This window comes from Perca flavescens, chromosome 17 (assembly GCF_004354835.1).
Source record: "Perca flavescens isolate YP-PL-M2 chromosome 17, PFLA_1.0, whole genome shotgun sequence".
NCBI lineage: Eukaryota > Metazoa > Chordata > Actinopteri > Perciformes > Percidae > Perca > Perca flavescens.
This window is the reverse complement of record NC_041347.1, coordinates 2,367,900-2,394,348: the sequence shown is the minus strand read 5'-3', so window position 1 is coordinate 2,394,348 and position 26,449 is coordinate 2,367,900. Positions and strand designations below refer to the sequence as shown.

The window sequence follows — 26,449 nt, the reverse complement described above, 5'->3', positions numbered from 1 at the left end:
TTTGGACAGACTAAGTCACGGTAAATGTAATTTTGTATCATGTACAATATCTGTAACACTGTGTTGCACATTTGCAGGCCCACAAAAATAGGAACTACATACATAAAGGGTTAACTCTTACCTGACTTTAACTTTTTTATAATGCTGACATTAGCCAGTACAACTTGAGCTGGGACATTTTGGGACTTTTAAACCCTCGTAATGTCCTCCCGAATGCCTTACACCTTTTGTCCTCTGGGGTCAAAAATGACCCGCCTGGTTATTTAAAGCATACAGTATAAATTGTCAATCAATTCTGTGTTACACTGTCTTACTTCAGTTCAACCCATTACTACACATTTTTTCCTTCATTTTGGAATTTAGAGCCAATAGACCTTGTTTACATAAAAGTATACCCTGTTTTTGAGTAAAAATAAAATGAAACTATGAATTATTTTGACTATTTCACTTATCACAGAGTGGTATATTTCAAAGTTTAGTGAGGATGCTGTTTTTGAATCATTTCAATTTTTTTATATAATAATCACACCTGTTGTCCTCTGGGGTCAAAATTGACCCCATATGGTTTTACTGTTATTTAAAGAATATTTAGTGGATAATTCTGTGTTACACCTTTGATAACAACTTCATTCAAACACATTAACACCATTTCTTTATTCAATTTGACATTTAAGGCCAAAAATGGACTTTATGTCAACAATTCGCATACGCAGTTGGGCCATGGTGGCTTGTCTCTCTCTCTCTGCTGTCAACATGCGTCCGTCCGTCACTGGGAGGGGATGGAAGACCAGATCAATGTTTCATCCTTTGACTGGAAATATTCTTCTATCTCAGCTGGGTCCTCTTCCTCAGATTCTTTCTCATCAGTTGATTCTTCATCTTCATCATAATAGATGCAGTCCTCCACCTCTGACACTTGTTCCATTTCAGCTTCAGATTCTACCTCATCATCAAGTTCATCAATTTCCTTCAATTCATACTCATCTTCCATTTCTGCAGCAGGCACTGGGGGGCTTCTTCAGATGAAATAGTAGCATGCGTTCTGTATGTTGGATCTATCACCTCATCATTATTTTCCTCCTCTTCTGACCCTGAATCCTCCTCATCAGTTGATTCATCCTCCTCATTATGTTCAGCATTGTCCTCTTGGTCTTTCTTTTCTTTTATATTAAAAAATATCTCGCAAGCCTCTTGTGCAGTATAAAGCTTTGGCCTCCTTACTGTGCTGCCGGTCTCTCTCAGACTAAAATGCAAAATGCCCCAAAACCTGTGAGAAAAGACCTGTTTTGTTGTTTTTGTTGTTGCTGTAACCATTGCTTGACCACACACATCAAACATCCATGATCAAAGATGTTTTGGCGAGCAGTATGGTGTGACAATTTGCTCCATTGCACCACTTTGTGCTGGGGGGTCTTTTTTGACCCCAGAGGACAACAGAAGTTATTAAATTCAGTAAAACACCCATAATTCAATCAAATTACTTCAAATTTATTTGAATCATTAAGAGCATAGTATAAAAGATTTCATTTGGGGTCAGAATGACCCCAGGACAACACGACGATTAAAACAATGTGGAAATCAAATCTATGGAAAAGTACTTAACATACATTCTCTTTGATTTGATTTCAAGTAATATATTGTAGAATATGATATTCATGGTTAATGACAGGGATTTACCCAAAGCTAGATCACACTTGATGTGAAAGTGCCATTTATCTTTGATTAAAATGTAAAATAAATAATGCTGGTTCCCCAGTGGCTAGAAATGGTGATAGGTGCAAACTGAGCCCTGGGTATCCTGCTCTGCCTTTGAGAAAATGAAAGCTCAGATGGGCCGATCTGGGATCTTCCCTTTATGACGTCATAAGGGGAAAGGTTACCTCCCCTTCTCTCCACCCATGAGAAAGAGAGAGACATCATGGCTTGCAAACAAGCGAAGCATGGCAGTTGGTCAAGGCCACACCCCCACCCTCTTCCTCAATAGCATTTAAAGCTACAGACACAGAAATGGCACAGCCTAAGGAGAGCTCATTGTGGTACTGGCTCTAGTGGCTGTAAAACGTGCGGTATCGTGACGTCAAAATGATGTAATATCCTGCTGGCGCGCCCGGATTCATGGCACGCGAGCAGAGGTCACACACGGCTCTTTTTATTTTCAGCGGTGCGCGACAAAGCGGTAACAGGACGCCTGAATGAGTTTGCCGACAACCGGATGCCAGGACTCTCAGAGTGACTGCAAATCTCTCTTGTAAACTTACTGGGTTAAGATGAGTTCTTTTTCAAAGTAGGTCATCGAATCAAATCGAAGCATTGACGTCAATACTGCTGCCAGTCCTGCTGCCAGTCCTGCTCTTGTTTACCTTTTTCTTCTTCTTCTAGTCCGTAGAAAGAGCAACGTTGGTAGCCTTTACTTATTACCGCCACCTCTGTTCAGGAGAAGACCATAACTAGTGTCGCGAGCACCAGTGCGGGTATAAATAGTCATGGCGATCCCATGACGTCACATTTGCGCGTGACAGCTGGGCTGCGTCTAGTATATAAGAGCCTTAATTCTGTACCAAGGCTGAATTTTGGGAAAGAGACTTCAGATACAGTATTAGGGGACCACTAAGGCCTATGTAAAAGCATCCATAAAGCAGCATGTCATGGGACCTTTAAATAATGATTATCCTGGAGATAAACTGAGGCAAGGTTTTCAAGTGTTAGGTCAAAGATATCCTATTTGTTTTGGACTGATATTTGTACATCACATTGACAGAAACCCAATCTGTCACTATCCCTGTTTTCCATGCTATATTGCATTAGCCCTGAGGCACGCTGAGCATCCCTGCGGGTTAGAGGCTATAATGCTGCTGGAAATGTATCGGTTTAGTCCCTCTCTATCATGAAGTACGAAAGTGACAAAATAGTTTTAGAAGGAACTGGAATTCACATTAAGCAAATCCACAAGTGTTGTGTCTTAAATGTATGAAATATTGTGCAAATCTGAACAAAAGGCAAGGAAAAAGACATCAAGGGTTTTCCTGCATAGAGGAATTGTTGGCAACCCCCAAATAGGTTTTAGCAAGCGCCAAAGGAAAATCCCAAGTGCCTAACGTCTTTGACTTCCAGCAGTTAACGCCCCTCTCTCCTGTATATGGCATCAGTAATACATTTAGACAGTTTCATAACCGGTTGAGAACACCTCGTAGACCCGGTAAATAGTTGTCCAATTCCGTGTTTTGGTGCAGTTTATCCCAGTCCTTTTACATTTGGAATTTTGTGTTTTCCTTCACACATATAAAGACATTTTCACCATAAATTGGTGCGTAAAAATGTATCAGTAAGCAAGAACTTAAGTAATTGAAAAACCCTGAACATGGGTGTAGAGTGTTAGCATGCATTTGGGTCTGGGTTCACTGCTGTGAGAGCAATGTTGACATCTAGTGTAACAAGAATTTAAATCATGTATTTTGGCATATATACTATAACCAGTACGGCCACATGTTAAGTTTCACGTTGACAAAACAATTTATTGAGTCATTTTTGTAGTATGCATTCAAAGCAGGGCAGTTTACCCCAGCAGCACAGCCCAGTTCAATTTGACCCAAATAGGTTAAAGCGACATCAATATTACAATGGCTTCCCTGCCTTTCAAAAGCAAATGAACTAATCTAATGCCCCAGGTTACCCCACCACCTCAATTTGGTGCAGAGGGAAACTGATCATCTGTATCAGTGGTTTTCAAAGTGGGGTCCTTAAAGGGGGTCCTCAGCCAAAAGGGGAATCATTTATTTTCCCTATAACTCCATCCATAAGTAACACAATGACATAATGCATGACTATTTTGGTAATGGGTTTCATACACTTTCTGTAATAAAAGATCTGAAAGCAAAATTCCTATCCGATGGCAGACCCTGGGACGAAATCTTCCATGGGGGTCCATGGTCTAATTGGGGTCAGTTTAGGGGTCCTTGACATGTAAAAGTTTGGGAATACTGGTATATATATATATATATATATATATATATATATATATATATATATATATATGGGGAGAACAAGTATTTGATACACTGCCGATTTTGCAACTAAGTGCAACTTGCACAATAGGTTTATTTACATCTTTATCAATACTAGTGAAGTAGTTGTACATTTTTATTCCCAACTTGTACATATTTTAAACATTTGTTCTTGTATTCTATCCTATTTATTATTTCCTCTATATTGTATCCTATTATTTCATATACACTACCGGTCAAAGGTTTTAGAACACCCACATTGTTTTAGTTTTTTATAGAAATTTTAGCAGTTCAAGTCCAATGAATAGCTTGAAATGATACAAAGGTAAGTGGTGAACTGCCTGAGGTTAAAAAAAAAGTAAGGTTACCCAAAACTGAAAAATAATGTACATTTCAGTATTTTACAAAAAGGCCTTTTTCAGGGAACAAGAAATGGGGAAACAATGTAAAGCAATGGAGGTTGATAAAGCTTTGAAAGTTGGTGCTACCACTTCCCACAGGTGTTCCAACTTGTCTGGATTACTTACAACCCCCTCTGTTTGTATAAAAGTATTGTTGGAACACACTGTGGTACCATACCCTCGTGAGCATTATTTGAACAGTATTGTACTGCAGAAAGTAGTGTGTTGCTATAAAAATTGCGGGAAAAAGGCAATTAACAATGGAAGAGAGACAGGCCATCATAACACTTAAGAATGTTGGTCTTTCCTACAGAGAAATTGTGAAGAAATTCAAGGTGTCAGTGAGTACGGTATTCTTCACCATCAAAAGGCACTTAGAAACTGGGGGAACTCTGACAGGAAGAGGTCTGGCAGACCCAAAGCCACAACAGAATCAGAAGACAAGTTTCTGAGAGTCAAGGACTACAGCTTCAAGCACAGCTTAATAGTGGTCGTAATAAGCAAGTCTCAGTTTCAACTGTAAAGAGAAGACTTGGAGCTGCAGGTTTGATAGGTCGAGTTGCAGAAAGAAAGCCATTGCTAAGACGTCAGAATAAGAAAAAGAGGCTTGCCTGGGCCAAGAAACATCGTCAATGGACTACTGGAGACTGGAAGAAGGTGCTATGGACTGATGAATCAAAATTTGAAATCTTTGGTTCATCACGCAGGATTTTTGTATGCCGACGAGTAGGCGAAAGGATGGTTCCTCAGTGTGTGACATCAACTGTCAAACATGGAGGAGGAAGCGTGATGGTCTGGGGCTGTTTTGCTGGATCCAGGGTCGGTGATTTGTACAGAGTGAAAGGCACCCTGAACTAAAACGGCTACCACAGCATTTTGCAGCACCATGCAGTACCCTCTGGTATGCGCCTAGTTGGTCAGGGGTTCATCCTACAGCAAGATAATGACCCAAAACATAAGTCCAAGCTATGCCAGAACTACCTTAGGAAAAAAGAACAAGATGGTAAGCTTTAAAACATGGAGTGGCCAGCACAGTCACCAGACTTAACCCATTGAGCTGGTTTGGGATGAACTGGACAGAAAAGTGAAAGCAAAGCAACCTACAAGTGCCACACATTTATGGGAACTTCTGCAACAGAGTTGGGAAGAACTTTCTGAAGAATATTTGATTTCCATTGTAGAAAGAATGCCACGAGTGTGTTCAGCTGTTGTATCTGCCAAAGGGGGCTACTTTGATGAGTCAAAAATTTAGAATACATTTTGGTTTATAAATTGATTCCATGATTTCTTTTTTAACTTAAATTGTTCATTTGTTCTATTCTTTCATTTCAGTACAATAAGACATTGAACTGCATGAATTTCAATAAAAACCTGGAAAAATTGGGGTGTTCTAAAACTTTTGACTGGTAGTGTATATTCTGTATGTGTGCTGTGTGTCTGATATTTTGCTGCTGTAACACTGTAATTTCCCCTTTTTGGGATCAATAAAAATCTATCTATCTATCCATCCATCTATCTATCTATCTATCTATCTATCTATCTATCTATCTATCTATCTATCTATCTATCTATCTATCTATCTATCTATCTATCTATCTATCTAAGCAACATGACCACACAAATTGCAACAACTCTTTCAACTGATATAGTCTCATAAAAGTCTCCTCTATAACATATAAAACGTCCTAAGAAATAGATATAAAAAGTATAGAAAAATAATAAAATAGATGATGCCAATTTCCCATTGCAGCCCATGTTAATGGGAAACACTACAGCGGAATAGGGAAAATATTTTAACTAACAGATATCTCCATGAAACTTCCCCGATTGTTTACTTACATTAAGACAATTTTTTTTTTTTTTTTTACATGTTTTCTTAAGTTTTATGTTTAATTATGCAAATGAGGCATTGTCTAATTAAATATGTGCTAAACTGCATCGATAATGGTGTTTCTTTCAACTTGGACCCTATTTTCCCATGCATTGGTGTCTAAGTGACTAATGTGAACCAAAACCTTTGAAATCTGGGAGATTATTATGAAATGATTCTAGAAGGTAAAACTAGTGTGTCGACCATATTTCTATGGTGTCGACTATTCTGTGGCTTCCAAGGAGATGTATTCATGGAGCCAGTATGATCCAACTGTGTCACTTATTGTCAGGAAATGCATCTCGTAAATTCCTGGCATAAATAATTAATTGAATGTGTGACTTTGGAAACATTTGCAAAAATTCAGGAACCACATTTATAATACGATGTGTTTATCTGCAGATTCAATTTGATCATAGCTGTAGCATATATACTGTGCTGGAAGTAACCTTACATTACTTCTTTATATGTTCTGTAGGGAGCACTAGTGCAAAGACATCGTAGGTTCCATGTTGTGCTTAAATAATAAAAAAAGGGCAGTCCAGAGATTGTGGCTGCATGCAGGGGGTGAGTCTTAAGAGGATTAGTAGTGTTAGCTGCTCTATGGTAGAAGCTGTTGAAGTGGTGGGTGGTTTTGCTCTTAATGGGCTGGAAATGTCTCACATAGAGGAAACAAATGGTGTCCTGCGAGGAGGAAATTGGTGGCCGTCCTTTCTGTGCTTTTCATCTCCGTGCAGTCATGCAGTGCATTGGTGGAAGGCAGCTGACAGCCATTTGACCTGCACAGGAATGTGAACAGTCCTGTTCTTTTCGCGTGAAGATACAGACAGGGATACCTAAGTAGACAATGTAAGCGGTCTGTCAGTTATTGTGATGGCAGGGTTTTCGTCCACTAGTCAAATGGCTAGTTAATGTTCAAATTTTACCAGCCACTCAATAGGTTACCATTGTTTATTGGCTGGTGAGTGAAGCAAATCTGCCAGCCACTTGCATGCCAGATCTGTAAATCGGACCCAGCATTTGGCTGGTGGATGGTGCTAATTTTGAACCCTGTGTGTTGGTTATTGATATTACACTGGATCAGTACTGACAATGTGCCTCCTTAATGTTTATCCAAGTAGCGTACTCTTTTGGGTCTGTTTATATCTGAAATAGTCTGGTCAGGGGTGTGTCGGTGACTACCTGGTTTCTAAATCACAACCAATGATTTTTTTTTACTGATGCTTCTTGGTAACACAAATGCTCATCTTTACCTTATCTTAGTTTTGGGAGGGCTCGGTTTCAAGTTGTTGGCAGCACAAAGGTCACTCTGCCCTTATAGACTCATTCACAATAGATTTCATGACAAAGCAACTAGTCACGCTGCAATGATGGAGTGCTATGCATAGTAATTGCTGACCTAGTTCACAATGAATGTCAAGAAGTTACAAGTGCAGGGCAGGCTACCTTGCTTACCAAAAGCTGTATAGTAGAATTAGTAAGTGGGTCCAACACATAAAATCTGCCAATTGCACATATATATTCTTTGCAAATTCTACACTGTTTTTTCTTTTACTTAAACAACAGTTATTTTGAGTGTATATATTAGTTTTTATGTATTTGCTTTATTTTCTATTTCTATTGTTGTTTTTTTATGTATGCACCTTTCACCAAGGCAAATTCCACATACACTGTGTACTTATTCTGGCATTAAAACCTTTTCTGATTCTGAACAGGTAGTAATATGAAGTTATTCTGGATAAAGTTTCCAGGAGAAAACCTGACATCCGATATGGCTCACGCGCCAGATCTCCCTCACCTTCCGCTCTCTGTGTATTGCCTTTCTCAAAATCCCTTTGCTACGGGAAACAACAACAAACTTCGAGAAAGCTACACGCTGACACAGGCAAGTTTTGAAGAAAATTGGGTCTTGTGATAAGGGAGGCCTGCTTGGTTCTTTCACTGAATGATTGTAAAGATTTACAAAGAATATGTTACAGCATTTGCTCTCTACCTGGGATGTTTTAGGACTGACTGGTGGGGATTCCTACAGACGAAGTACGCACGGCGATACACTGGTAAGAGCAAATTACTTTAAACATGTATGCAGCTAATTTAAATAGCTCACATTAATGTACTGTGTGAACAGTTGACTTCATTTAATATTGTATGTGGCGTTTTCTTTGGGGGGTGCAAATGTTTCAACAAAAAAAGTTCCTTCCCGAGACCAATTTGCACCGTTGCTGCGTCCGGAGCATGATTGTTATGGTTTAAAAAAAAATGCAAACAACCCAGAGAGTTTTTTTCTCCTATCCCAGAATGCATCTGTGGTGTAGCCAGACCTTACTCCACGCGCTGTGGAGATAGGTCTGGCAATGCAAGACTAGCATGAAGTAATTTTTATTTTTACAAATTCATGTTAAACAGTGATCACTTAAAAAGGTCACTAGTGTGAATTAATCAACAGTCTAACATCTTAATGCAATAAGGTGTCTCACGTTTACTGAATTTAGCTCCACTGGCCTATTTTTATAGCTGTTGTTGAACTGTGTAGAGTGGCCCTTCATTGTATGTTAATATGATTTGTGAACAGCTGGGCAGACCCAAAGGGTGTGAAGCCTCTGGCAGAAGTAACCTACAGCTATAAATCAGCCTAACTCCCAAAGTGTTTTGAAAGATAATGACTGCTAAATCTTGCAAAACACTTAAGGAGTGAATGTGGAAGTTTAATGCCATTAAATTACTCACTGTACATGCCTGGAATATCAAGGCACATACCTGCCTGAGCACAAGCAAATAGACCCCCAACTGAGCATGAACAGGGAAAAACGTCTACATTTTTGAAAATATTTTTAAGTATCTTTCTATTTCAAAATAATTCAGCTTACTATTTGAATTTGTTTACATATTACAGCTTTTTATTTTTTAGCCAAAAACTCAAATACGAACAGTACACTGATTAATACTAATTATACAAAAATTAAAATTAATCAGTGAAGGCCTACTCCTTCAATTTGAATAATATAGGTTATTCAAGTTATACAAAATGCATGCAAATGTTTTTCTTTTCTTTAAATCTAAAGCCTTTACCACCAAAGTCTTTGAGTGCCTTGTGTTCAGAGGCTGATAGGTGGTTTGACTCCAAATGTGCACGGTAGCCTATTGCAGCATGTAATGGCTAAACATCTTTTGGAATTTCATATTTCATAGTAGCCTGACATGTTGAGGTGGGCACATTTGGTCCAAATATTTGGGTGCAAGGGGGGCAACAGACTGCTTGCCTGGCAGCTTTTATTTACAATGAGGAAACTGTCACTGTATAACTATGTTAGTTGACAATTACGCATACGAATATTTTAGTTTAATTGTTAAATATGCTGCCCTTGATCTCCAGTATCCAGCACGGGGAAGGCTGCCCTCTCCATGCAGTATCCAGCACGGGGATTGTGGGTACAATTTTAACTTGAGACAATTTGTAGCTACTAGTTGATGTTAGTTTGGTTATTTTTACACCATTTTGTGGTTGTTTCACCTTAATGCTGACAGACTTGAATGGTCCCCCATATAAATAAAGCACTACACGAATGCATTGAGAGCAGCGTTTGCATTAAAGCAGCTCGGTGATTGTGATCAGCTGTAGGCCCAGGACAGCGCGGCTCTCTGTCGGAGGTACCAGGCTAAAGGCTAAAGCAGCTCAGAGGCTGTAATCCCCGTATGAAACCATCATGGCTGCCACTCGCTGAGCTGTCAAGCTCTCCACAAAAGAAAAGGTAAAAAAAAAAAAAAAAAACGAGACAACTACACACACAACTACAGCTTCATGATTTATCGAACACTCGGTGGGTTTATTTGCAGTAATAACTCGATGCAATGTTTTACAAAAAACTGGTTTGGCGTAACTTTGTCGCTACGCTTTTTATTCTTCAAGTTATTTCGTCTTTTGTAAGCTCTTGTCGCGTCACGTTAACGTTAATTCAAATCACTCAGACGTTATGTCAAAACACGTTTTAACAGTTAGCCCAGGTGGTAAACAACAACCGTGTGTTTACATGGGAAATGTAAAAGGCTCCAGTGGTGTCACAGTGGGATAGTTTTATCGTAACTTCGCAATTCCCAAGGCGGTCGTCGCTCGCTACAAAGGCAGTCTCATCACTTTGTTGTGGTTCAAGTCAAACTGCACAATGGCCGCACATTCGCCGATTAATCTGCTACTAAGGAGTGCTACTTCGACCTTTTCTAGTACGTGTGTTGGTGCGTTTGTTAGTTAAGAGGAGGTTTTTAATATCGCCTGTAGCGCTAGCTGTGTCTTAGTTCACAATCACAACTATTGTGTGGGCAGGTGAGTAAAGTGCATTTTCCTACACCTGGGGGCAGATACGAATCTAAATTCGTTGTTTTACGCCTGATCTGAGTGGGATGAATTAATATCCACGCAGAGGTATTTTAAACCAAAGCCAGCAACAGGTGGACTTAACATTAACAACGTGCAGAGTATTGACTGTGAATGCATGCAGTTACTTTTTATGGGTTTGCTGTGAAATGATGAACCATGCAGTCTTAACACACACACACGCACACCGCATGCTTTGAAAGCATTCATAGCAAGAGTAAATGCATCTAAAACAGGCACCCTTTGATTTGCTGCATTGGATTTAAAGCTGTTTTTTTGTTTATTTTTAGTTTATATGTGGAAAGAACGGGTGCACGGCGCTATCCATGTACCGATTCTGGTTACTAGTGAATCTGTAAGAACCAAACAAGTGTCACTTCTTAATTATCCTTTATTGCCACACGCTAAACACACACTCATCTGTCCAACAGTATGTGGTTGCCTAGATGGATGTGGTTCTGAAATGATGTAAGTACAAATATATGATTTCTTTTTTCTTCTGCATTTTCAGAAACCTGAAACAAAAACATGGATTCAGTGGATATTTGCGCAACTACCTCCAGAGGAGATAACAAACGGCGCGTCAACAAGAAGAATAGAGATCGGCACAAACGGCTCCACCTCAGGAAAACTGCCGCTCTGCCTCCAACTATGCAAAGTGAAGATAAGAGTGGCCCAAAGAAGATAGCAGAGTGGGAGCAAAGCACAGTGTGGCCTTCATCAAAGAAGTCCCCCCAGAAAGCACAGCAGGCTCAGACAAATGACAGCGGAAATACACTCAGGTTCACATGCTCTCAATGTAGGGACAACTTGGAATATGTTCCCAAAGACTTAGTGAAACACTTTGAGGAAAACCACAAAGGGAGCCCACCAGTTTTTTCCTGTCATACGTGTACTTTCAGTACGCAAGTGTTCTCCTACCTTCAGGTTCATCTATTAAGCCACAAGGACACTTTTTCTAGTTGCAGCATTTGCAATGACAACGTTCAGCGCACGTGGCCTGAATTCAGTGCACACTTGACTACGTATCACCACCAAAATGGCAAATACTCATGTGAAATGTGTCAGAAATTCTCCACAGGTGATGTTAGACTATTTTTAGAGCACATGTACGCACATAATTTGGGCCTGGAGGGAGCTAAGGATCTATCGCTGCATACAAAGGGCAAGAATAAGTTTGGGCCTAAAAAAACTGATCAAACTTTACGTTGTCGGCACTGTGGCTATGAGGCCTCTCAGAAATGGTTGATTACTAAGCACGTTAAAGCTGTCCATGTTTGTCAGAATGGTAATCAGAGGAAGAAGAAGAAGAAGAAGGAGGAGGAGGAGGTTTGTTCCATCGCAATGAAACCAAATGACCCAATCCCAAAAATCAAGCCTAGATTAACGAGAAGTGCAGTTAGGGAAATGTGCTGGCTGACGCAGGACTGCCTTTCTCTGCCAGGGAGAGAGTTCCTGGATAAATACTGCCATCTGTCAGATCCACAAACTACACTAGAGGAGACGCAACAGTTTTTGATGAAGTCTGTTGCCGGGGAAAACGGTGACCAGAAATGGACCAAGGCTCTTAAAACGGTTTGGTCAAATGTCCCTCAAGATGTGACTCTTCACCCAAAGTCAGAGAACGGCATTGTGTCGAACTCGTCGGATCTCACCGTCCTGACTGTCAAGAACAAGATAACTGTGGCTCAGAACGGCGCTACTTACGCCAAAAGGTTGAAAACGATGACATCATCACCTTCATCATCAGACAAGGAAACGGTTTCCCCTGAAAGTGCTCCCGATGACGCTCGTCGTGCAGTTGACCAAAATGGATGTCGGTCAGAGTCGAAGGATCGTACACCTTGTCCGCAGACTGACGCCAAACTAAATAATGACGTCTCAACGCCAGCCCAGAGCGAGCCACCGGAGTGCACTCAAATGCAGGAAAACCGAGAGAATCAGGAATTAAAGACCGATCAGGGAATTCAGAAACATAGTAACAAACCCGTGGAGCCTATGCACGAGGATGGGATTAATATCACCAGTGAAGTGAAGTTGACGAATGAGAGCGAAGAGCAGACATCCGTTTATAAAGCTGCACCGAGAAACAAGAAACTGAGACGAAAAAGAAGGGCCAGATCTAGAAGAGCGGATAAAAGGTCATCGGGTTTGGCCTTAAAGATAGTGTTGAAGAAGAATCCAGTGAAGGAGAAGCAGTGGGTGTCGCAAAGCTCTTTGTCTCCATCAGCAGGTGGTCCGACGGATGACCATCATGGACCGCCAAGCCCTCACACGATGCTGGAGGAGACGGCGCAGATTCTCCCCAACCCGCTTCTAACGGGAGAACACCAGAAGAAGCGGACCAAAGCGTCCGAGGCCGATCCGGACGGCCCCTCTGAAGCCATGACTTTGAGTCCACAACCAAAGCCGGGGGAAGAACCAACCCCCGGTTGTGCCGCAAAGCCAACAGCGTCTGAAAATATGGACGGAAACACGCCCGGTGTGTCATCGACGCAAGACGACGCAGACAAGTCCCTCTCGGAAGCAGAAGTCGACGAGAGCGGTTCAGCCTGTAAGACGGGCCAGTCAGATTGGACGGCTGCAGCTGAGACCGAAGTACAGAAGGGCCCCGAAAACGCTCCGCTCCCAACATCGGGCAGCGGCACGGACTGCTACCTGTCAGGCGACGAGATGGCCGCTGATGGAGCGACGACTCGTAGCAGTTGCACCATGTCCTCCCCTGTTTCCCACCCTGTTGTTACAGCAGAGGGTAAGACTGCAAATTATAGTTCCTACATAGACCTAATGGTTACAAGATTTAGCATGCAATGGCTCTTTTTTTTTGGAATACATTTGAATGTTTGATGTTTTGAAATTTCACAAACGGAAGCAATAGCAAATAGGGCTGGGTTAAAATAATCGATTCTCCAATTAAAATCGATCTTTGTTCGATTGATCTGATATTGATTTAAGAATCGCCAAATGGATCTTTTTAATATATGCATGTCATGTTAGTCCTGTTAAGTAAAAAGTACTTTAAACAGTTTTTGGAGTCACTTCTTACTGTAAACATTAACCTGGTGCTTTATTTAAAAAAGAAAATACTTGAAAGTTTCTTCTTGCTTGTACAATTTACAGCAGAGATCTTCAACAGGGGGTCCGGGACCCTTAGGGGGCCCTCGGAGTTACTGCTGGACGGCCCCAAGTTATTGCTTAATCATTAAAAAAAAAAAAAAAAAGTTTTAAAGTAAATATGTCTGAAAATATACATAAACACGAGTCCAACATATTTAGCAAAGATGAATGGGCCTATTTTAGATTTCTTTTTAAATTAACACAACATTGATGAAGGTAGCATCCATCAATCCATTAAGGATTTACTGTGCTACATGTATGTTTAGCATTAAAACATGATGTATAAATATATGAATGTCAATTATTTTAAAGGTGTAATATGTAATATTGTATGTAATACTGGCAGCTAGCGGTTAAAATAGTTACTGCACGACCAATTCAAAATACTGGAGAGTCGTTTCCCCCGCCCCCTCCTGCCCAGACTCGAAAGAAGTTCACGGGGGGTTGCCAGTAGGGCTGCCATCTCTTAGTCAATTAGTCGACTAATCGGTCGTTTTGGTCTTAGTCGACTAAGATTTCTTTAGTCGATTAGTCATTTTTTATGCTTATTCATGCTTAATTACTTATTTCCAAGAAACTTGTGAGCACATTTATGGTAAACACAAGATTTAAAGTGGTGTTTTTGCAGGATTAATTGTGGAGAAACTCAGTTTTACAGATGCTTAATTAACTACATTTATATTGTGCTTTTCTAGTCTTAACCACCTCTCAAAGCGCACAGCTCTCTTCAATTAAATCAACTAATCGATTAGTCAACAACATCGTATCAGTGTTAGTCGACTAAGAATTTCTTTAGTCGAGGACAGCCCTAGTTGCCAGGCTGAGACCGCAGCATTCTCTTTCAGCTAAGATGTCCTTGGCCTAAAAACCTTGAAGACCCCTGATTTACAACATTAGTTCTCTAAGAATCTCTTTTCATATCAAGCAAATTGGAATTGCCGCTGAAATTTCCCTAACTTAATTGATATTGAATCGGAAATGTAATCGAATCGGGACCTCGGAATCAAATAGATTTTCGTGAAATCGTTTTTGCAATATCCAGACCTAAAAGCAAACCTGTTTTGAAAGGATTGTTTTGTTCACCTTTTTGTCTTGCAGATAAGCTGAACTCTGAAGATTTGAGCCTTGCTCCGTCTTCACAGCCCAGCGATGAGGTTGCTGAGCGGGTGAGAGGCAGAGAGGTGCCCGCTGACTCCTGCCCAGACGTCCAACCGGAGCCCTCGCCAGCCTCCGGGCGTCGGTGGCAGACGCTCCCAAAGAACCTGGAGAGGACCCTGAAGTTAGTAGCCGTGAATCCCTCTCAGTTGGTAAAGCGCCCGGCGGGAGACCAGCCTGTTGTGGTGCTAAATCATCCCGACGCCGACATCCCCGCGGTGGCCAGGATCATGGAGGTCATCAACCGGTACAGAGGGGAGGTGCAGAAGGTCGTGCTGTCACGGAGGACCGTGAACGCGCTCGCAGCGGTGGACGGCGAGGCCCCCGGGGCCAACGAGCCAACGGAGGCCCCAACCGATTCCGCGGGCCACGCCAAAACCTCTGTGCGGGAGCGATTCATGTTGAAATTGAAACTCCGTAGGTTGAGCAGGAAAAAGTACGAAGTAGTCGGCGCAGTCTCTCCCAGCAGGGATGTCGCGACCAAGTTTCGCTGCTGGTTTTGCGGCAGGGTCTTTGCATGTCAGGAAATGTGGATGGTCCATCGGCAGCGACATCTGATGGAGTGGAAAAGGCCAGACTGTGAAAAACTCTTAAATGTCGCACACACTGGATGACCAAAAACTAGTCTGGAAAATGATGACTTTGCAATATAACAATAATGGAAACGGTGATAGCCAGTCTCAGTTTTTTTTATTATTATTATATATATATATAAAAAGTCTTAATTATGATTGGTTGGTTATGGGAGAATCAAATGATTATTACGCCTCCCTGGAGGGTTCACATTCTCAGGGTAAACATTTACCTATCATCTATCTCCCAGTCAGAGTAGCTTGATACAAAGTATTTGTACATTAGGGATTTATTTGTAAAGCCACACAGACATGGTGTGGATAATTTAGGTCTTTGTAGTGTTTGTATTTTGTGTACGCTTTATAATAGCTTTATTTAAGGTGATTTCAGCACACTGTCTTATGGATTCTTTTATAGAACACTGTCATATGTATATTTGCCATACTATCTGAATCAGTTTATGTACGGGTAGGCTCTACAGTGTGGTAGCTATCATATTTATGTTTTTGGAATGGGACGCAGAGACCCACAAGTTAACTCAGATATACCAAAACTGTGTGTTTTAAAGAAAAAAAAAAGAAGAAGAAAAAAAAAAAGACAAGCTGTTTTATTCTACGTTTATTTATGACTCATAGGTTTAGCCTTTATATGTTTTTCTTTAGGATTTATTTTTGGGCCATTGAAAGAATCTGTGTATTTGTAAAAATGTTGTATAAAATCCAAATTATGTTCAAATAATAGTATTAAAGGACAAATGCGCGGGCAAAATGAACCTAGGGGTTAATAACGCACGTGTACCGAGTCGACTGTTCTCTGGGATTTGTTTTGATGCTAATTGAATGGGACCAGTTTTATTACAAACCGCTAATTAGCTAATAACTGCCTGTATACGTGAAGGTACAGTCTTTCTAAACTATCTTTTTATTAAACTGTCTCTACATTTACAAAGTTCTCAATGCTTCGGACCCTCATTATGCTACTGTGGAAGTGTGGTGCTATTTTGAGCCTTGTTAGTGGTGTAGAAATAGCGATTTCTTTTTACTTTTGCGTGTCCCCGACGACTAGCGTTACAAGCTAGTTAGCGGTTTGCCCTAAAACTGGTCCCATTCGATTAGCATGAAAACAGATCCCGGAGAACGGTGGACTCGGTACACGTGTGTTATTAACCTCTAGGTTCATTTTGCGCCCAAATTGTCCTTTAACTGTAAAAAGGAGGGGTATATTTTCATGCATTTTATTTAGTGGAAGCAGATGTCCCTAAAGACAAAAAAAATTATAACAAAATTGTTTTTAAATCTGGACACGAGGCCTGGATGATTTCATTTTTTGTTTTTTTTTTCCTTCCTCTTTTGACTTGAAACGATAATCTAATCTTTTTAATTGCACTATGAAAGGAGGATTTATATTTCCCATTACCTCACCTTTATCAGGCCTAAGCTTTTGACAATCTCAACCAGGGTCCTACTGTGGCTCAGCATTGATCCCTCAGTATTCACAGCAAGGGAACAGTGGCTCCTGTGTGCGTTTGTTAGTCAAAGACCATTACACAGATGCACCTGTCCTGTATGTACTGATGTTGTGCATGTATCCCTTGTTTCTGGAATGCACACTTCAGTTTAACTCACTGTGTATATACATATATATAATTTTTTTTTTCAATTTAGATAAGATTTATAATTGTATGTAGTCCAGATAGAGGGACTGTAAAAATATTACTTGAGAGATTTCACCAAGTGCCTATAGGAATTCTTGTTATGCAACAAATGTGCATGAGTATGCTAGCAGAACTTGACCGGACAATAAATGAACCAGTTTTGTCAGTCCCTGGTGGCATTTTTGTGATGACTGAAGATGTGAGCTAAATTATACAACACAAGAAAAGAGTTTTATTAAAACAAAAACCTACAACCTTTTGTATTTCTTTCTTTGTGGCTCCCGCAAAGTATTTGCTGTCATAAACAAATGATGTGTCTACCTGCATCCTTCGGCCACAGCAACACTGTCATTCCTTGCATTCATTTAAATACACTGTTTACCGACTGAGCATTACAAAAAATAAAAATCTAAATAAAACAAGTTATAAAAAGACATCGGAGTCAGTGCTATTTTTGGCTCTGCATGGCCAGCAATACAGGCAAGTCTAGCATACAATCCTGTTGACAGGACCTCGAATTAACACTAGAGGAGGAGGAGAAAAGCATCACACAAAGGAGTTCTGTAAACAGTCTGACGGTTAACACAGCAGGTTGGGATGTACGAGTTTAGTCCCTTGGCTGTTTGCACTCAGCGGGGGTGTTTTAGGGCCTCACTGGGTAGCACAGTTTGGTGGCTTCCTTGGTGTTACTCTGGCCGTCAATCAGCATCAGAGGATGCTTCTGGTGGTTGTCGATGATGTGGGAGAGGCTGCTGAAATACTGCAAAAAGACAGTGAAGAAGTTGGAATTAAAAGTTTAAATGTTCTTGAAATCATCAAATTAGGTCAATGAGGTAGTGGGTGGGCTTACGGTTCCGTGACAAGCGGAAAGAACGGGACGGAAAAGAAGAAAGCGACTTTAGGAAACTTGACATGCGGGACGCGATCTCCGGTCTCCTGGGTGAAAGTCCTGTGTTTGACCCGTCCACCACCCCAACCAACCTCCTCAAGCGTAATTTCGTTCCTTACACACTACTCGCTACCGTTGTTGCTCTTAATGCTACGTCATCTTCTCATTGAGTTTACATTGGCATTGTTTTCCGTGGTGGCCACATGGAATTTTCACACATTCCGTGCCACCACCACGTAATGCGCTGTTAACAATTCGTGATCCTTTCCCGGAATTCTGTGCGACCAGGCTGTAATCCTGCACCAAGGCTGAATTTCAGGAAAGAGACTTCAGATACAGTATTAGGGGGCCACTAAGGTCTATATAAAAGAGACTTCAGATACAGTATTAGTGGACCACTAAGGTCTATATAAAAGAGACTTCAGATACAGTATTAGGGGACCACTAATGTCTATATAAAAGAGACTTCAGATACAGTATTAGGGGACCACTAAGGTCTATATAAAAGAGACTTCAGATACAGTATTAGGGGACCACTAAGGTCTATATAAAAGAGACTTCAGATACAGTATTAGGGGACCACTAAGGTCTATATAAAAGAGACTTCAGATACAGTATTAGGGGACCACTAAGGTCTATATAAAAGAGACTTCAGATACAGTATTAGGGGACCACTAAGGTCTATATAAAAGAGACTTCAGATACAGTATTAGGGGACTGCTAAGGTTTATATAAAAGAGACTTCAGATATAGTATTAGGGGACCACTAAGGCCTATATAAAAGCATCCAAAAAGCAGCATGTCATAGGACCTTTAAGCTTTTTTGTGTGCAATGTCAGATTTAAAAAAAAAAAACTTCTTAAAACTGCTATAAAACTATATATTAGCTTAGTGAAAGTGGAAAAAATGTATATATATATTTTGTGCTCTAAGGACATCACAAAGAGCTACATTATTTGGCAAAACTAGTATGCGTACAGAATGTCTGTAGCTTTAGTCCAGCAATCCTAGCTAGGGCGTAATTTTCACTGGGGACAGGGGGGACATGTCTCCCCCCCACTTTTCAAAATCCAGTTTGTGTCCCCCCACCACTTTCAAATTTGTTTGATATTATTTTCGGTAATATTTTAACGGAGTGTCTATTTGCACCCCCGGTACGAATAGCCTCGGCCACACAGCTGAGCTATTCACACCCTGTGACGTAACAACAAAAACACGTTGCTCGCGTGCACCGAAATCATGGCCGACCTTCATCTTCCATGAACGCAAAAACTGGCAAAGTTTTGTCTCTAAAGTTTATAACGATTGAATTTCTAGTGGAAAATGGATACTACAGTTGCGCTTTCTGTCTTCAGTGAAAGCATACAACCGTTAGTTTGTTAATTAGTATCTATTTTTTATATACAGTACCGTTACCTAGCAACCGAGGCTTGAAGAAACCAAGTGGTAAAGAGTTGTCCAACATTCTGTAAGAACTGCTAGGTGAGTGGTTAGTATGCTTACATTGGGTATGGGAGTTTGGAGTTTGATTCCACTGTGAGGTGATCTTATTTTTTTTATTTTGGATTGGATAATTTGCATGCAATTGCGCAAGTCAGGGCCCGCAAACGCAAAATTTTTCTTTTTTTTGTAGGGTAGTAGGGGAAGACTCATGAATATGCCTGCTCTGGTTGGGTTGGTTAGTTTTAGGCAAGAGGAGTGGGATTGGTTATGGTTAGGGTAAGAATGTCAGGGCGATAATATTCCAAAAATGTGTAATACATGAGTAGTATGGATAACTGTGTGTAACTATATGCCAAGGTACTGTAAATGCACAGGGGTGCAAATAGCATACATTGATATTTGTACCAGACGGGGTGTTATTAGAACACATTGCTGTGTGCACCGGCGGGGTACAAATAGCACTTCTAATTGCACCAGGGTACAAATAGCATACACTGCTAATTGTACCAGGGGTGTAAATAGCCTCACCCATATTTTAAACAATAAAGAAAGTAAGACATAATTTTCTTATACATAGTTTAGTACTATTCATTCTGGCATAATTTATCATTATGATCAACTGAATTTTTTCCTGGATTTTGTAGTCCCTAAACTTATGCAGAAATGCACTATGTTTTCAAATAGAAAACATTTTGGCGAGGACCCCCAGACCCCTGTTTTGTGTGACACCCTTGAATCCTAGTGCCAGTTTTGGACTTAAACACCCATAGCCATTACTCTAAGCAGCTAGATCAACATGCATGCCAAGTGAGACATAAACACGGCTCCTTCTGCAACTGCTATATACTCAAAGCCAGACAAAACATTGATTAACCCCTACAAACTTCATTCCCCATAGGCCCCAGTGACAGTCAAACACAGTCGGAATAAGAAAAACTGAAAAGTCCTCCACTGTACCTCCTCCCCTTTCTTCTCTCTTCCCAGAGCGTACTGCTGAGTGGTTGGTATGAAGCGGATGGGGATGTTGTACACTCTGCCCTTGTAAAACACCACTAACGTATATGGCTGCTGTGCGTCCTGACCGGAGCTCTGCCTCACCATAAACGCCCCGTCCTGAAACACAAAAGAGCTCACAGTCAGACCCAGCAGGGGGCGATGGGATATAATCCATCACAGTTCCAAAAAAAGACAATGTTGTGCACATCCTTTAATAGTGCAAATAAGAAAAAAAAAAAACATTTCGCCCCACAATATGGCCTTCCCCAGGTGTATTTGATTTCAGTGCCCTCTGACCCTAATCTGTTTTTATCACTTCACATGGTCAGATATGCGGAATGGGATTTGCGGAAAATAAACAAACAATACATTGAAATGCTATTCAGACATAGATGTACACACTAATACTATTCAGATTGGGCAATTAAGATGACAAAATAATGACCTCACTGTTTCACTTCACAATTAATGCATGTAGCTGCTTCAAACTCCAGCAGGTGTGACTCTCATAAATACAATTCAAAATCATAGCACAACAATTTAAGATGGCTACACACTTTTCAAAAGGTGACATGCATACATTGTGACACAATGCTTAGAAAATAGATCAAAAACATAAATTCAAAATAGGGCTTGTTGAGATTGGCCTCACTGCTGTACTACAGACAACTGAATGTCTAAGATTAAAAAAGAGTTACAATTTGGTGCAAAAGACAACGTCGAACCAACAGTTGAGGCAGCCACTTTTTTTTTTCCACACAGACCCCTCATTTGGATGACTGGGCTCTCCTAAATTATAAGATTCTTACTTTATTTGAGCGACACAAGACATCGTCAGCAGTCTTGCGGTCACATGTGCTGGCATACCAGGATTTCTTATAGACGTCCTGAAATAAAGACAACGGAGAACAGAATGGGGAGACACTGCAGGTAAATACGGATAAATGATATCACAATGCAACTTCCCCAGCTGATTGCTTTGATTTTTTTTTTGTAATGCAAGTTTTCTGAATTTTCATGTTTGAATATGCAAATGTGGCATTTTCTGGTTAAATATGTGCTTACATTTCCAGTGTGAAAATTGGATAAAACCAGGTTCAAAATTCTTGACATATTAGAGTCAAAGGTTTGAACAGAGGGCATTTTGGATATCTCTTTTGATCACTCCATAAATCAGAAAATACTGTCAACAGCCATAAAAAAACATTTTTATAGGCGTAAAATGTTACATGAAACAGGCAATGAATGATATATGAACAAGCCCCTCTATTAAAAGCTTCCGAATATAGTTAGGAATGAAACTGCAAAGTTTGGTGTATGTCAGTGCTAATGAAGTAGAGATTTTGAGCCCAGAGTCTGAGAAATACTCATTTTGAGAAAACGGCCTGCAAAGATATGGATTGTAAAATTCCTCACATTTTGAAGACACTACAGGTGTATAGATAGATATCACCATGAAAGCTCCCCAGGTGATTTTACATTAAGACAATTATTGTTTGTATTACAAGTTTTCTGAAAATGTTATGTTTAAATATGCAAATGAGGCATCAACTACTGTTAACTTTTGGTGCATTTAGCAGAACTTTACAGGTGCAAGTAGTTAAAAGAAGACATGGTTATGGAAGCAAAATATCCCAACAACTCGAAATTGAAAAATGATGTTTTTCTTAATACAATCACTCTGATTATACTGTATGAGTATAGTTTTGTGAAGTTATTGGTTAATCTTTACAATACAATGCTGTCAGAGCACACCTTATCTTGGTCTATTAGTCCATTTTCAGCAGAGACTCTTCCTCTGTCAGCTGGTTCTGGGACAAGAGACACAAACGCAATAATAATGGGGGTTTAGTTTGATGACGTAAACATGTTACATTTTGATTTTGAATTCCTTTCACTTAATGTTAAAGTAAAAAAAACTAAAAAACTCCTGTGCATATGGTTGTGAGAGTTAAGCAGGAGCTGTACTTACTGGGGGAGGGCAACTGTTGAAGAGGAATTCTGCGACAGAGACCACAAACAGAGCAGAGCACAGTAAACACACAGCACCAAGCTGTGATTAAAGGCAATTTGCCTCAGTTGAGGCGCATTGAAAATTGCATATGCTCAGTGTACATAAAACACATTGTGTAAAACTGTGTGCTGCATTGCTTACTGTGGTCGTTTCAAGTCCAGTGTAAAAGCTTTTGGTGGAAGCTTCTGGTCAATTTGCATCACAGGAAGTGTTTGGCCTGTGGAAATCCAGACGTATGGTAACTAGGGCTATGTTTGCTGTTTAATAATGAGTAGAAGTTGAAGACACTTTTTACAAATGACATATGCAGCCTATATAGGTTTTTCAGTTGTTTTCGAGGCTTTATTTCACTCTCCTGACTTCCTTCTTTTTTGACGTTGGCTTTATCATGCAAGTTGTTTTGTGTTACATTTTGTGGTATTGTGTTTGTAATGTACTTTTTTTTTATTTATGTAGCCTGATGTTGTTTATCTATGTATCAAGTCAAACTTCACCCCATCTGTCCTGGTTGTAAAGCACTTTGGGTCAGCTTATGCTGTTTTAAAGGTCCCATGGCATGAAAATTTCACTTTATGAGGTTTTTTAACATTAATATGAGTTCCCCCAGCCTGCCAATGGTCCCCAATTGGCTTGAAATAGCGAGAGGTGTAAACTGAGGCCTGGGTATCCTGCTCTGCCTTTGAGAAAATGAAAGCTCAGATGGGCCGTTCTGGAATCTTTCTCCTTATGAGGTCATAAGGAGCAAGGTTACCTCCCCTTTCTCTGCTTTGCCCGCCCAGAGAATTTGGCCAACCCATGAGAGAGACATCAGGGCTTTCAAAAGAGAAAAGTGGCAGTTGGTCAAGGCCCCACCCCCACTCTCCACCTTGCCCCTCCCTTTCTCCTCCTCAATAGCTACAGACACATACATGGCACATACTGAGGAAAGCTCATTGTGGGACTGGCTCTAGTGGCTGTAATACTGCACCAAGGCTGAATTTCGGGAAAGAGACTTCAGATACAGTATTAGGGGACCACTAAGGTCTATATAAAAGAGACTTCAGATACAGTATTAGGGGACCACTAAGGTCTATATAAAAGAGACTTCAGATACAGTATTAGGGGACCACTAAGGTCTATATAAAAGCATCCAAAGAGCACCATGTCTTCGGACCTTTAAATATGCTGTATAAAAGGGGGTGGCAGTAGGGAGTTGGGTTGGGAACCGGAGGTTCAAGACCAAAGTATGGTGGTGGACCGATAGCTGGAGAGGTGCCAGTTCACCTCCTGGGCACTGGCAAGGTGCTCTTGAGCAAGGCACCGAACCCCCAACTGCTCGGGGCGCCTTTCCATGGGCAGCCCCCTCACTCTGACATTTCTCCATTAGTGCATGTATAGATACTGAGCATGTGTGTTTAATTCAGGCCTGTGTGTAATGTGTGTAATAACAACAAAAAAATAACATTGTAATTTCCGCTTGTGGGATTAATGAAGTATACATTATTATTATTATTATTATTATCAATAAATAAAGATGACTTGACATGACTTGACTTATACTAGATACTTGTACTTGGGTCTGGACTCCTCGAGACGTTTTTCTATTGTCTTGGACTTGTCTTGGACTCGCTTGGTATTTGCACTCGGACTTGTCTCAGACATGGCCATTGGTCTCGCCAAATATTCTAGTTGGTCTTGACTAGGGCTGGGTACCGAATTCAGTACTTTTTAGGCACAGACCAAATTGCCTCTGAAGTATTGAGTATTGAAAAATGCCTCGTCATTCAATACCCAATTTCAATACCTAAGGAGGAGATCAGTGAGCCAATAAGCATACAGCATGCTTCTACCAAGATCTAATAATCTTTGTAATTGACTGTCTCACATTACACGCCGTAGAGACATTTTTTGCTTCCTGATGAACTTGCGTATCGCCCAAAATCGAGTACCGATCCAAAACGAGTGTGTCATATATTGTATTATGTTTTAACAGCTGTATACTACTTTCCCTGTATGGATGTGATATTATTTCTCTCTTTGTTGTACGTCCTGGCTCAGGTTAAACTTTTTGTGAAACATAAACAAACACTAACAATGAACGGCGTAGAACTTTCTTTTATTATCCAGTTTTCAGTCAGCTGAAAAATAAATAAAAAAAATTGTGCCATGCAGTGTAATGTTGTAATTTCTTCTTTTTTGATTTCGACAAAAGTATTGTTTAGGAACCTGTATCAAAGTGACAGTATTGGTGTTGGTATCGGTATCAGACATTTCTGAATGATACCCAGCCCTACTCTTGACCGAGTCCAGCAATATATAGCGCACACACTGAGGCGTGAGTCATTTTCATTTTGGCCACAGACCCAATGTTGGCGAGCGGCAGCATAACGCAGTTTTACAAACGACACAGAATGTGTCCACGGTACACTGAAGAGGAGGAAACACAAGACCCCCGGCAATGTTGCAACAGTACTAAACTCGGTCTTGACTGTCTCTCATTTGGACTCAGTCTTGATTTGGACTCAGACCTCTTTGGACTGGGACTTCACTTGGTCTCGACTAGTCCTGGTCTTGGACTCAACATAGGTGGTCTTGGCTACTACATCTACATTCCCTTTTAACGGGAATAGATTATAGCAGCATATGTATGTGTGAAATTAGATCATCGTTGGACACTAAAAGTCGGCAAAAGTTTGCAACTGAGCTAAATTACTGTCTTCAAATAATCCACTGAGTAAATGAAATGTGCGCTGGTAACAATGTGGGTTTAATAGTGTCTCAGGAAGGGAAACACTCCAATCATAGAAGCGCTTGGTACTGTCAGATTTTACTATGTTTAAATTAATACAAGCTCTGGTGTGACTAATAATGTGTACATATATTATCTGAATAAATGTAAACACTTACTTTCAAATTTCCCGATTTTTAAAACTGGCTTCTGCAAAAAGAAAAAAGTACTCACTGTAATGTTGACAGACTTCAGCTGATCCCATAAAACAAACAAAGTAAAACACAAAAAGCCATGATGATTGAATGTGATATTCCTACCGGCTTTACAGGTGGTTTTGGTGACCTCCTGAGAGGAAATAACAGAGATGATCAGACAATCAGTTATTCCCTGCGTTTAATCAGGTTACAGTACTCAGCGTTCCCACACAGTTCCATGGACAACGTTTCAAAACCATTCCATGAGATTTTAAGGACCTATAATAAAATGTTCATGGCCCTTCACAACGTATAACACAAACAGAACGGTATAGAATACTTTACTCTAAATCAGATTCTTTTATATTTAGGGCCAGATTGAACGCTGCAATTGTTGTAATTCGTCGTAGATAAAACTTACATATTTAATTTAATAGGGAAGTTTACCAGCACTGTGCTTTACATTGGCGTAAAACTCGGATGAAGTACTTTTTAGTTGCACAAAATGTGCGTTTTGTAGTCATTACGGTTAGGATTTTACAGCACTTTTACAATAAGAGCAGAATAAGCATGGCGAACAAAAACAAAGGGAGCACAGGCCAAACTTGGCTATTAACATTACATTACAAACATTATTAAAAACTTGATAAATATCCCTCTTAAAGTACATTCAAGACGGATAAAAAATGTGACAATCATGGGATAAATTGTAATTGATTAACTGTCGTAGTTATATTATGTTGAAGGTTATCCAAGAACAATTTTATTAAACACAACAAAATTCCATGACTTTTCCAAAACTTTCAAGGATTTTACCATTGTACTTAACATTTCCAGTCCTTAGAAATTAGATTTTAAAATTCCTATTTTTAGGTTTTCCATGACCGTGGGAACCCTGAGTATATAGCATAGACTGTATAATATTAATGGACAATGCATCCGGTTCGGAAGTGCCTTAAACCTGCATTCTATCTGAATTCCAGCAGGGGGCGATGCATGCGGTTTGCAAAAGGAGTTCGGTTTCTGTAGAAGTCTATGAGAAAGTGACTCACTTCTCATTTGA

At 40.3% G+C, this 26,449-nt stretch overlaps 2 protein-coding genes across 7 annotated transcripts in view; one reads left to right on the top strand and one right to left on the bottom strand.

Moving 5' to 3' along the window:
* Positions 1-9,667: 9,667 nt before the first annotated feature.
* znf518a (zinc finger protein 518A) lies at positions 9,668-16,414 on the top strand. Of its 4 annotated transcripts, none has more exons than XM_028603250.1 (3): positions 9,668-10,021; positions 11,153-13,393; positions 14,857-16,414. In XM_028603250.1, the coding sequence occupies exons 2-3, from the start codon at positions 11,170-11,172 to the stop codon at positions 15,525-15,527; spliced, it is 2,895 nt and encodes a 964-aa protein (XP_028459051.1). In that variant the 5' UTR covers positions 9,668-10,021; positions 11,153-11,169; the 3' UTR covers positions 15,528-16,414. The 4 variants fall into 4 exon arrangements, with proteins under 4 accessions (XP_028459051.1, XP_028459053.1, XP_028459054.1 ...); XM_028603252.1 differs by lacking the exon at positions 9,668-10,021 and adding an exon at positions 10,050-10,090; XM_028603253.1 differs by lacking the exon at positions 9,668-10,021 and adding an exon at positions 10,151-10,490.
* Positions 16,415-17,349: 935 nt separating this feature from the next.
* blnk (B cell linker) overlaps positions 17,350-26,449 on the bottom strand; it is a 56,586-nt gene continuing 47,486 nt past the window's right edge. For all 3 annotated transcript variants that reach the window (XM_028604160.1, XM_028604161.1, XM_028604162.1), the window contains 8 exons: positions 25,510-25,537; positions 25,369-25,399; positions 22,624-22,699; positions 22,441-22,469; positions 22,224-22,279; positions 21,278-21,355; positions 20,430-20,585; positions 17,350-17,900 (listed from right to left, as the gene is read on the bottom strand). In XM_028604160.1, the coding sequence (XP_028459961.1) occupies positions 17,784-17,900; positions 20,430-20,585; positions 21,278-21,355; positions 22,224-22,279; positions 22,441-22,469; positions 22,624-22,699; positions 25,369-25,399; positions 25,510-25,537 (571 nt within the window). In that variant the 3' untranslated portion in view covers positions 17,350-17,783. The remainder of the gene's footprint in view (positions 17,901-20,429; positions 20,586-21,277; positions 21,356-22,223; positions 22,280-22,440; positions 22,470-22,623; positions 22,700-25,368; positions 25,400-25,509; positions 25,538-26,449) is intronic.

Excerpts from the sequence above, each read along its gene's own strand:
- znf518a (XM_028603250.1), top strand. The coding sequence starts at position 11,170 with ATGGATTCAGTGGATATTTGCGCAACTACCTCCAGAGGAGATAACAAA. Across the intron at positions 13,394-14,856 it reads CCCTGTTGTTACAGCAGAGG|ATAAGCTGAACTCTGAAGAT; the intron begins GTAAGACTGCAA and ends TTTGTCTTGCAG.